We start from the raw sequence: 12,824 nt of genomic DNA, 5'->3' as shown, positions 1-12,824 counted from the left end.
CGCTTCTGCCTTAAGTGAAAGTAAGCACTTTTAATTTTTTTCCTCCTTCCCCTGAGCTATAGCCCAGACAACTGCAAACACGTGATCCCTTTTCTAGACTGCGGCAAACTAATATTAAGGCACTTCACACTTTCTTTTGCACGTATAGGGTTATGAGGTCACGGAAGGCACACACAAGAGTGGAGGACCGACATTGCCATCCCTGCCGGTTAATGGCAGGACTGTCTCTCCAGTCTACACGAGACCTGCCGCGACGCTCCCCAAAAGGCGCTCATATTGTCAGCGAAGACGTCTCTCTACACTATATAAAAGAAAAAGGCAAATTTCCTTTCTTTATACCTTTTTTCCTTTTATCCCAAACCAAAGCCTTTCTCTTTTAACACTGCAGAGGACACAAAACTAATTTTCTTTAATTGCTGGTAATGCCAGTAAGGCACATTACCATAGGCAGAAATTTGGATGTTCACATAGAAAATATCATTTCTATACCACAGCCGTTGTGTAGCGCCTTTCAAAAGGGATCTACTACAGAGAGATGATCCAAATACATTTTACCTGCTGTTAGTACTACTTACCTGTTGTGTTATACTGCCTTTAAAATGTAGTTTACCCGAAACCACTCCAGTAGTGCTCAATGTATCTTTACTTCTTAAAACGTTAATGTGTTACTGTTTAATAACTTATAGACTACATTTTATTTTTTTCCCTTGCACTCAGTGAGTGAAGCCACTGGGTAATCAGCTAGTAATTTAAATTAAAAAATGGCAAAATAAACCCCATGACATGAGGAGAAACACTATACTCAAAATGAGAGAAAATAGAAAAGTATATAAAGGAAAGAGTAGCTCTACTGTGCAATTTATAGCCATATGTCCATATTAACTATTGCAATTAATCAGGATGGATTTTAATTTGAACACATCTTGCTCTGAAGGGGCAGTCTTTTCAAGCTTTGTAAAAGCAGTAGGCCCCTCATCACAATCCATAAAACGTAAACATAATTACATTTTTACATGTAGGCAAACACGTTTTTGTTGTTTTTGTGTTTACTAGATTGAATCCTGTACTTTTCTCCTCATTGACTATCTGAGAAGGAAACATAAACCCTCTAACTGTGTGCATGTGTTGCTGTCGGCATTTTTCCTATGGGCAATTTTTGGTCCCATGTTCTTTAGTCGTGCCACCAATTTTCATATGAAAAAATTGATGTGAATTTTTATTCAGACTTGGTGCTACCACATCTTCCTAGGAACTCATGTAAATTTTTAAGGAAGAAGTTATAGGATCCAAGGAATGGCTTGCGAGTCCCATAGCAGTTCATTGTTTGACGTTCAAAGAGTACTGATCTTGTAAGTATAATGCCTTACTAATTTTTATTTACATACTCCTTTGGCTTTTTTGCTTCATGGATACTTCCATGGTTTGGCTGAGGTATGGATTCTAGTTTTTTATGTAAGCCTTAAGACATAGGAAGCCAAATTCCAATAGGAGTACCATCCACCCACCCATCAATTTTCCACACCCACTTATCCTGAGCAGGACCACAAGGAAGCTAGAGCCTATCCCAGTACTCATACAGCACAGGAACAATCCCTGCAGATGGCAACAGTGCATCGCAGGGTGAATACACTAATATACAACCACTAAATAGCATAGAATATGTTTCAGAGGTAGGAGTACTTTAAAGAAGTGTATTGAGCCATCCGTGCACTATAAGCTGGTTCTTCACACTTTGATATATCTTTCCCTGTTTCACATAAAACTCGTGAGTGTATAGTCCTCTGCCTCAGTTACCACTTAATGTTCTGAAAATACTGTTACAATTAACTTTTACTTTCTAGTGTATGCAATTCTTGTTTGATGAAATTACACTTTTTTTACAGTCATATTGAACTTACTTGTAGATGACTGTCCCCCATAATCTGAAAGAAAGAGAAATCATTCCTTATTAGAAACACTACATTACAGTCATGAATAGAATTAAGTTTGTTACTTGTTGAAAATCAATAAAATCTTTACTTATGTGGAAATCTCCCATAGCCCATATCTTTTGATGTGAATGCTTGAATAAGCAACTCACACTGCGATGGATTTTTCTTTTTTACTTTGAAAATAAATAGCATTGACAGTAGCATTGACACTTACTGTTCACATAAAGACTTTTTGGCTCCATTGTATATGGTCCCAACTTTGTTGTATTTTGAGTTTTGCTATCAAGCAGCTGATAGATGATATATCTATCGAAATGTGGAGATGAGTCATTCTTGAATAAGCAGCTGAGGACAGCTTTCGTACTGTTGTTGGGACCTGGGCTATAATCAAATACATAACAGATTAGTGTGACTTTCTATTGTAAAATACCTGTTTGGTAGCATTACCTCTCCTTATACTGTTATGTCTTATATTAATTTGAATTTCTTTTTTTTCCAAAAGTTGCTGTAAACAATTACTAGAGCATAAAACTCAGCCTGTGCCTTAGTATCTCTCAAAGACTCCATTGTTTCACTAAGGGTCATACAAGAAGTTATGGGTTGAGTTCTCTGTTATTCAAGCATATTTGTTTCTGATTATGTAGTAATGCTTAATGAAGAATTGTAAACTCTTGGGTATCATGATCTCTACAGCTAAGAAACATCCTTGGCTGCCATTAAGATACTTTGATATTCATTGTTTCACATTATTTTTGTTTTATTTTTATACATTTTTAAAATTTTGGAAAACAAATCTTAATCCTCATTTGGTCATTGTTTATAAGGAGTTTGCATATTCTCTTCCACTATTTTTTTCTGTAAGTACTGCACACCGATTTTCTTTTGTGCATTCCCAAAGATGTGCAGTTCATTTCATTTAATAGGTGAATGATTGTTAGTGAGTTCTATGGTCAGCCAGCAGCCCATCTGAAGTTGATTCTGTACTTGTGGATGCTGTTGCCAAAATGGCCTCCTGTGCACCTTAATTTTACTGAAGAGAATAAATGGATGAATGATGAATGAATTCTTCCTTACTCTGTTCATAACTTGTTTGTACCCAATTATTTTATATACATGACACTTTATGTCTGACTCATTTGTAAGTGCTTCTGCACATATCATCCAGATTTGGTAAATGTTCAGAATGTATCCATTCATTTTGTTATCCACTTATTCCTCTCAGGGTCACGGCAAGCTGGTGCTTATCACAGCAGCTTTGGGTGCAAGGTGATAACCAACAGTGGACAGGGCAACAGTTCATCACAGGGCACACACACATATGGATGCCCACACTAACTAATATAGAGCCACTTTAAAGTTCCTACATCACATCTTCCCAGAATCTCCTTTGGTGTAAGAAGTTCAAAAACATTGTGTCTCACCTATAGGATACAGAATGGCAGCTTGTAAAGACTGGAGCCAAAGAGCTGTTTTGAAGGACTTTTTCCACCTGGTGAAATATGTACATTTATTTATTATCAGTTGAACTTTTGATTGATTTTGAGTAAATCTGTGATAAGACATTGTAATTGTTTAACATGGTTCCTTTTTATGATTAGTTGCTAAGTAAAATCATGCAGCTTCAAAGACTTACCTGAGACGTGATATTCAATGCCACGTTGTTTTTATCGTTAAGGTTGGCTACATATTGCACATTCGTCAGGGTGAAATTAATGGTAACATGTATCAATTCTGCAAAGTAATCCAGAAAATTACTTGTTGGTACACAATTACAGTAGTTGCGTATGAAATGGTGTTTTCATTTTAAGTTTTAATCTAAATCAAATTAAAACATTTTTTTGTTCTGAATATACATGTTCTCCCTCTCAAAAGAAAGTTCAAAGACCTGAAATTGGAAACTCTCAATGTCCTTGGAATGAGTGTGACTGAGTGTAGAGATGGGTTTTTGTGAGTTGTCTTCAGATGGATACGTGTTTTGCCTACATTCTGCACATTGCTAATAAGATGAACTGTAACATTATTTGGGACAGAATAGGAAATAGTCAGTCAGTCATTTTCCATCCCGCTATATCCTAACACAGGGTCACGGGTGTCTGCTGGAGCCAACACAGGGTGCAAGGCAGGAACAAATCCTGGGCAGGGCGCCAACCCACCGCAGGACACACACATCCACACACCAGGGACAATTTAGGATCGCCAATGCACCTAACCTGGATGTCTTTGGACTGTGGGAGGAAACCAGAGCACCCGGAGGAAACCCACACAGACACGGGGAGAACATGCAAACTCCATGCAGGGAGGACCCGGGAAGAGAACCCAGGTCTTCTTACTGCGAGGCAACAGCGTTACCACTGTGCCACCGTGCTGCCCTAGAATAGGAAACACTGTAGCAATAAGAAAGTAGATAAAGCATAAAATGATAATAAAATGCACATAATAAGAAAAAATGTAACAGAAACAAAATATGGGTAATACTTTTCAGGACAACAGTTTCCAAACTTCTTTAAATGCAGCATAGTTAGTATAGTTTGCTAAAATTGCTCTATTGCATTCTACTAACTTATGGACACTTAATGTATAAATTCTACTATGCAGACGAAGGTGACTTTCAGAGACATTTTCCATTAATTGCTTTTCAATGTTATAGTCTGAAACTGTTTAATTTATTTATTAACTTCTTGTCCTAGCATTAGTTTTTGTAAAAAGCAACAAGCTGCTAAAAGATACCCTATAATACAAACAAAATTTAATGAACTCACGTAAATTAGAGACAGAAGAAGCTGTGGATGAGCTGGTTGAAATGGTAGTAGCAGCAGTGGAGACTGCTGTGGATGCAGACAGTACTGTAAAAAGATGAAATATTGAAACATTTTAACCAATAGCTAAGGAGAATTACTACAAAATGTAAGGAGACATGGTCAGTTCAACATAATAATTAACAAGTAACTTTACCTACTGGGATTCAGTTGTAAGAATCCATCCATTTATTAGTTAGTCCAATTCAGGGTTATAAGGTGGATAGAGCCTATCCCAGACAGTGTTGGGTGCCATGCAGCAATCAGCTCTTGATGGGATGCCAGTCCATTACAGGGTACACTTATGCACACAATTTTATTGGACTATTTAAAATCACCAATTTACCGTATATACTCGAGTATAAGCTGACCCGAATATAAGCCGAGGTACAGTAATCCCTCGCTATATCGCGCTTCGCCTTTCGCGGTTTCACTCTATCGCGGATTTTATATGTAAGCATATTTAAATATATATCGCGGATTTTTTGCTGGTTTCGCGGATTTCTGCGGACAATGGGTCTTTTAATTTCTGGTACATGCTTCCTCAGTTGGTTTGCCCAGTTGATTTCATACAAGGGACGCTATTGGCAGATGGCTGAGAAGCTACCCAACTTACTTTTCTCTCTCTCTCTCTTGCGCTGACATTCTCTGATCCTGACATAGGGGGATTGAGCAGGAGGGCTGTTCGCACACCTAGACGATATGGACTCTCGTCTAAAAATGCTGAAAGATTATCTTCATGTTGCTCCCTTCTGTGCAGCTGCTTCGTGAAGCGACATGCTGCACGGTGCTTCGCATACTTAAAAGCTCGAAGAGCACGTATTGATTTTTGATTGTTTGTTTTTCTTTGTCTCTCTCTCTCTCTATCTCTCTCTCTCTCTCTCTCTCTCTTTCTCTGCTCCTGACAGAGGGGGTGTGAGCTGCCGCCCTCAACAGCTTTGTGCCGCGGTGCTTCGCATACTTAAAAGCCGAACAGCCCTATTGATTTGTTTGCTTTTCTCTCTCTTTCTGACATTCTGTGCTCCTGACGCGCACTCCTTTGAAGAGGAAGATATGTTTGCATTCTTTTAATTGTGAGACGGAACTGTCATCTCTGTCTTGTCATGGAGCACAGTTTAAACTTTTGAAAAAGAGACAAATGTTTGTTTGCAGTGTTTGAGTAAAGCTCCTGTCTTTCTACAACCTCCTGTGTTTCTGTGCAAATCTGTGACCCAAGCATGACAATATAAAAATAACCATATAAACATATGGTTTCTACTTCGCGGATTTTCACCTTTCGCGGGGGGTTCTGGAACGCAACCCCCGCGATGGAGGAGGGATTACTGTACCGAATTTTACCTACAAAAACTGGAATAACTTATTGACTCGAGTGTAAGCCTAGGGTGGGAAATTCAGCAGCTACTGGTAAGTTTCAATAATCAAAATAAATACCAATAAAATTACCATAAATTAATTTAAATCTTTATAAACAAGCCCCGTGCATTCTTTAACTGCCTTCTCTGCCTTATGTGGCCAGCCCTCTCTCTCACTCGCTCGCTCTGTCTCTAGCATGGCGCGTGCATGTGTGTGTGTCTCTCTCTCTAGCGCGGTGCGTGTGTGTGTGTGTCTGTCTCTCTCTCGCACGGCGCGTGTGTGTGTGTCTCTCTCTCTAGAGCGGTGTGTGTGTGTGTGTGTGTGTCTGTCTTTCTCTCGCACGGCACGTGTGTGTGTCTCTCTCTCTCGCGTGGTGCGTGTGTGTGTCTCTCTCTCTCTCTCTCTCGCGCGCGCGCGCGTGTTTGTGTCTGTGTGTCTGTCTGTCTCTCTCTCGCAGCGGGACCTGACTTCAATATAAGCCGAGGGTGACATTTTTCAGCACATTTTGGGTGCTCGAAAACTCGGCTTATATTCAAGTATATACGGTACCTAAAAAGCATATCTTTGAGATGTGGATGAAATGCTGCAGTACCCAGAAAAACCTACAGAGACACATTTAGCCCATGCAAACGCCACATAGAAAGTTGCAGGTTTGGGCAATGTGCTGTATAGTTGTAAAATAATATCAGACATTTAAAAAGTACTCCAGCTTTAACCTTGTTGATTCACTGCTTTCTGTTTTTACACATGCTGCCTTATTGTTAACTTTGACCTTTAATTTTTTAAAATCTTTTTTTATTCATTTTTATTTTTTTTTCTTTATGTTAATTGGCCATAGGTCCATTATTATAGATAGATAGATAGATAGATAGATAGATAGATAGATAGATAGATAGATAGATAGATAGATAGATAGATATGAAAAATACTATATGATAGATACATAGATATATTTTAACAGTACTTTATAACAGGTAGACATATATACTGTATGAAATGCTCTATATGGGAACTTGCTAGGTATAAACATATGCTGTATACATGCATGCACATTTTATTGATACCAAGTAGAAAGTACAGTGTTACAGCAGTCTACCCATATTAAAATCAGAGTCAGACATGTCTACTGGAAAACTTTTAAAAATATACAAACATACATTATGACCAATAAAATAAATATGTAAGGAAGAAAAATAAACATAGTCATAAACCAATTAAAATTAGATAAATAGATTACAATTTATCAGTCCCAGAGAAGATATTAAAATTAATATAATAAAAGGGTATAATAGCATTGTCCAGCCAGATAATATTTTGTAAATAACATGTAGAACTGTCTTTATTCAAATGTAGACTCAAACACTTGTCTGTTGTTTCCCTTTGTTAAGTCCTTATTAGTTTCTGACTTTGTTTTCTCATTTTTGGTGATTATTTTGAAATTAATTTTTCAATGCTGTGGTCAAATGAGGTCACAGAACAGCTTTACAAGCTTGACTGCAATGAGAAGAATTTATTTACTTTTGTGAACTCTCTATTCATCTGTCAGCTCATATGCAACTTATGAATTCGATCCTCTAGTATATATTGGTTATCAAGAGGATTTTAGCCAAAGATTTGAGACTTACAAATTAAATTTTTATCCAGGAAGCGTGCATTCTGGAGACTGAGAAACCTAACCATAGCCTTAACCTTAACCAGCAGCCTAATCTTGCCAGATCCCAAAAAACTAAACTAAGACTCAATCTATGTATACCAGTTAGATGATGAACCTGCTTAGAAAAAGTCACAATAAAGGCCATGAAGTTGTTTGGCTATAATGAATTCTGTTCCTCTGAAAGGCAAAGAAAATACTTAATTCAGTGATTGAGGGTGGCCTTTATGAATTCAAGGTTCATTTCTGGCTATCAGCCACAGTTAAAGCATTTTGTAACACTTTAGGGAAGATTGGCACTGGGTTATGGAGAGCTGCTTTCCTTGTTATGGTAAGTAATGAATTGCAACTAAAGTTAATGGGAAGGCAAGAAGAAGACTTGTGAAAATGTTTGCCTGTTCTGCCTGAGTCTATAAGAATATTCCTTTGGGTATTCCTGTTTTACCTTCTGCATCACCAAAGACATGCTGGTTATATTAACTGGTGACACTAAATTGGGCACTTGAGAATGAGTGGGTATATGAATGAGCCCCATGATGGGCTGGTGTTCGAAGGCTAATTCCTGTTTTGAAGCTTAAAAATGCCTATTAATGCCCTGAATTGTATTAAGGTGATTCGACAATGCTCAGCTCTCTTTTGTGGAAAATTTCTGTTCTACCATCTACTTTGCAATCATCCATTTATTTTCTTCATCTGCTCATCCAGGTCAGGGCCAAAGGGCAGCTAGTGCCTATCCCAGCAATCACAGGATGATAGGCAGGAAGAGTACCTTTACAGGGTGCCAGCCCATCAAATGCTGATCAGATACACATGCGCACACACACTATGGCCAAAACAGCAATGGCAATTCACCTAAACAGTATGTTTTTGGACACTCGTAGGGACCTGCTATACTCGTACTATATGCAAACAACAATGAAGTTTACTAATTAAGAATCAATCCAGGTCTTCATGTAAAGTTTAGTAACTGTTTTTGGACACCACTCCCTTTTTACATGCAAAAATGTCATTTAATGGAAATACAGGGGAGTAAAGTGATAATGAATATCAAAAAGGGGAATTTAATACAATATATGAATTTATAGGTTGGGAGCATGCGTTGATACAGTGCATTCCTGCACCCACCACACGATGAACCATCCGTATTGGGACCCGAGTGCAGCCATGCAAAGTAATTTTAATGAATGATTGCATTGTTGTGCTTTTTAAAAGCATAATGACGAGAGACCAAAGGGAAAATAGAGGAAAACTCTGCAGTCTGTCTAGTTTGACTGTACAAGAGACACAACTGGAATGCATCACATGTAAATGAAGCAACATTTTGTAATCAGTCATCTGACATACTAATAAATTCAGTAGTTTCATATTCATAGTTGTGTTAGGCACAAAACTTTTAGGAGCCTTGGCCAGAATGGGAAATGTACAATCTTGGTTGCAGGATTTGTTAAATTAGTACACAATGGAGTTACACGGAGATGTGGAATTAAAAAAGAGTGCTGGAGATAGATTCCACAACTAGCATAAAAGAAATTGAAATATAAAATAAATGTAAATAAAATGTAGCCAATGCATTTCCCTGTTATTTGTGTTTCATCTATACTAATTCAGCAGTAAATGCATTAGTCTTCCTCAAGCTTAATTTGTTCAATAGGATATCGATAAAAAGTATATACTGTATAAATGTAAAAAGTCTATTAACATTTATAAACTATTCCTAGCCCGTTTTAAATTTGAGATGGCACAGCATAGGAACTTTCCACAAGTATTCCATTTATTCATACTATATTTTTTTTACTGTTAAATATGCTTTAATTTTAGGCATTTAATTACTGGTTTCCCCTATACATTTTAATTCTCTTTAAGTACAAACCCTAACTTGAATCTTCACAGGATGTGTGCCTGGAGGCAATTAGCTCTCACTTATGCTGAAGAGTTTCCTTATCTCTTATTATTTAGAAATACATAGCACATTAGTTTACATAACACATTAATAGGATTTTTTTTAGGCTTTACAAAATGCACTTTTACAATGGCTTAAATAGTATCTGTGTTCAACTATTGTGAAAGCTGTATGTTGTAAACACAGAAATTGCTCACTGTTTTGACAACAATGTACAGTAGCATGCTAAGAAATTGTGGCACTAAAAACACCCAATAAAATGTAAATATGCAAACATTCATTCTTCTAGTCCTGTTAGGATGATTGAAATTTATCAGGATGTGTCAGCTATAAATGAAATGTGATAATTATTTTGAGTTTCAAAAGCAACATAACATAAGAAAGAGAGATTCAAAGAGGCCAGAAATTCGATGCTGGTGTTGCAGTCACAGTATTAGTCACAAAACGTATAAAATAATTTCACGTGTCAGATGGTAGCATATGACAAACATGAACAATCTGGTTCATCAAAGAGAAATAGGGGCTGCAACTTGGGGTTCTTCAATAGAAGATAGACACTTCACAGGATATTTGCTAAATGGCACAAAAATGGCACAAAGATAAAACCTTAGAAATGACTACAGAAATGAAGAGGCACCACTTTGAGGCAGTATCAAGAAAACTGGACATTGAGGGTTTCATAAAGTGGGGATTTCAGGTGTGGTTACCACTTACAAACCACTAGCATGAAAGGTTAGTGCATAAAGATGCAAAACCTGGTGTAGCCAGCACAAAACCTGGACCTCCTAAGCAATGCAAAAAAAAAAGAATGTGGTCTAATGAGCCATCTTTTGACCTGTTCCCTTCACCTAGATGGGCCATTGTTTGGAGAAAGCCAAAGAATGTCTTCACCCAAAAATGTCTCTGTTGCCAACTATTAACACTAGAAACCTTGAAGCCTATGAAAAAACTTGTAATCCCAGGCCACCTTAAATTCATTCGCACCTCTCCATCAACGTCTTTTGTTTTGAAAATGTGTTGATCAGCACAAGCAGCAAGCAGACTGCTATCCCATCTCCCAACCTGACCCACCAGTGCAGCTCAAGTCGCAGAGGAGGTTCTCTTTTTCTGGCTGTGAGGTGCCTGGAGTTGTAGAGGGTAAATAATATATCGCATTTGGAATACATACATTTCATACTGGTCCCTTGGGTCCGGTAGAGGGCTCTGTCTAGGGAGTACCACCCTACTTTGTCTATGGCCCTGAAGTGCTTCCTAGAGGAGACAGAATGGCACTGGAAGCGTTCCTGGGTCCGGCAAAAAAGGAAGCCCGCTGCCACACATGGATGAGTCATAGTCAGGAGGCAGGAGGCAAATCTCAGCAGAGTTGGTTTATTGTACTTTATTCTATAGTTATTGTGGCTGATTGCTGGTAGAGGTTTGGGAAGAAAATCTTCAATTCTCTTCAAGCACATTATTTTTTTCATATACTGTGTGGATTATTACTGTGTCTGTGGTTTGGGACTCTGTGGCGCCCCTTGTTGTCACTATATATATATATGTGTGTGTGTGTGTGTGTGTGTGTGTGTGTGTGTTTAAAGCTTGCTTCATCATAATAGATCTCCTGGGGCTCTGCTACTCCATTTGAAAATGGTTACCAGATATCATAACAAAAAGATAACATGGGTAAAAGATTGGCAACAAAAACAGTCATTCAGATTGTTAATGATGTGGAATAAGCCAAAGACTCTTTATCAATTACCGTAAAGGTAAATGTAATAGCAATCCAATGATTAGGAACACTGATATCGCCAACCAGCAATAATCGAGCAAAAGTGAAGACTATTCACAAAAATCAGATTACACTCAAAAAGTTGTACTAATGTATTCACTTTTTGAGAGAAATTACACAGATGAACTTGAGTACTTGTACATGTTTGTATTCTTACATATCACTGCACCACAGAAAGGGTTCAGCTGGTGGCACCATAATGCAGTATGGTAACATTAACACAAATCACTGACAGGCCATCACTGATTTCATAAGATATGTCAAGAGCTTTTTCAAATACTTGTTTGATAAAGCCTGTGATGTATTATAGAATTTCTATTATTGTCATTCTCACAGTCTGCAGTCTTACTGTAAAGCGCAGAACACAACATTCATAAGCTGTTTTTCCCCCTCAGGCAGTACATACTGGCAACAGTTGGAGCTCTTTGATGTATGTCATACTTTGCGTGCTGCTTGTTGCATATTTTTCAATTTTACTGTATTTCTTCCATCAGTTAGATAATGCTTCTCTCTGTGAAATTATATTGTGAAATCTTGCTACATGAATATGTATGGTTTATCTTCTGTGCCTTTCACTTCTATCTACGACAAACTGCATTTCCTATTTTTCTAAGTATCTGTCTTAACCAATATAGTACTTTTTGTATCCATTCATCTTTATGGAAAGTAAATCAAACTATTGACCTTCATTTTATACATTACATTTTAGGGTAAACGCCATTTTTTATCCTTTATTCTAATTCAGTTTTAGCTTTCATATTTTCTCTAATAAACAAGAAATACAATATACAACACTTACCTAAAATTAAAAATCCAAAAAGCAATAAATCTTGATTTCGTCTCCAAAGGCACCTCCTCCAATCCATTTCTGTGAGTTTTCTTTTTTTTTTGTTAATGTTTTTTTCCAGTAATTTTTTGTTGGCACTGAATGCCTTAGAGATGTTAGCCTGATGAGAATTAATGTAAAATAACAACTAAAGGGATTTTCATTTCTATTTAACTGTCATGCCCTGGGAGGGTCCTCTGAAGCATGATTACTGGTGATAAAATTAGTGATTCTCAGCAGTCATTATACCTGGGCAGGGTTCATTGACATAAATATGGGTGGTGAAAAAAGGAATGCTTGCGCATCTAATAATTATTGTACAGTCATTTTATGTCTAATGGAAGTAGCACAGCTCAAATTAAAAAGAAAAAACACCTGTTAAATCTGTGAACAAGCAAGCCTATCTCTAAATAAAACTTGTGGAAGGGGTTTGCAATTTACTTCCCTGATCCTGTTACAGCATGCTTTCTCCTCACCTGTTTGCCCTGTTAATTAATAAACAAGCTCAGGCCTAATTCAGAAGTTTCTGATTATAACGCCTTGTATGTTTGGATAAAGTACATATGGCAAATGGAAAAAAAAAACAAAGCAGCAACAGTA

General features: G+C 37.4%; 2 protein-coding genes across 2 annotated transcripts in view; both read right to left on the bottom strand.

The window, feature by feature from the left end:
* LOC114663179 (mucin-16-like) overlaps positions 1-1,321 on the bottom strand; it is a 33,126-nt gene extending 31,805 nt beyond the window's left edge. The window contains exon 1 of the mRNA XM_051935419.1: positions 1,237-1,321. Coding sequence (XP_051791379.1) covers positions 1,237-1,321 — 85 coding nt within the window. The remainder of the gene's footprint in view (positions 1-1,236) is intronic.
* Positions 1,322-1,406: 85 nt separating this feature from the next.
* Positions 1,407-12,361, bottom strand: LOC127529933 (mucin-16-like). Its single transcript, XM_051935323.1, has 6 exons — positions 12,198-12,361; positions 4,691-4,774; positions 3,565-3,662; positions 3,353-3,420; positions 2,146-2,312; positions 1,407-1,922 (listed from the first exon to the last, which is right to left on the bottom strand). The coding sequence occupies exons 1-6, from the start codon at positions 12,262-12,264 to the stop codon at positions 1,867-1,869; spliced, it is 540 nt and encodes a 179-aa protein (XP_051791283.1). The 5' UTR covers positions 12,265-12,361; the 3' UTR covers positions 1,407-1,866.
* Between the last annotated feature and the right edge of the window lie 463 nt (positions 12,362-12,824).

Source organism: Erpetoichthys calabaricus, chromosome 12 (assembly GCF_900747795.2).
Source record: "Erpetoichthys calabaricus chromosome 12, fErpCal1.3, whole genome shotgun sequence".
NCBI classification, from domain to species: domain Eukaryota; kingdom Metazoa; phylum Chordata; class Cladistia; order Polypteriformes; family Polypteridae; genus Erpetoichthys; species Erpetoichthys calabaricus.
Note: the sequence above shows the minus strand (reverse complement) of the source record. Positions and strands in the feature narration are given on the sequence as shown.

Coding starts and splice junctions, on each gene's coding strand:
- LOC127529933 (XM_051935323.1), bottom strand. CDS start 12,264: ATGGATTGGAGGAGGTGCCTTTGGAGACGAAATCAAGATTTATTGCTT. Junction 3,663..4,690: donor TTCTTCTGTCTCTAATTTAC/GTGAGTTCATTA, acceptor ATTACTTTGCAG/AATTGATACATGTTACCATT. Junction 1,923..2,145: donor AAAAAGTCTTTATGTGAACA/GTAAGTGTCAAT, acceptor TCTTTCTTTCAG/ATTATGGGGGACAGTCATCT.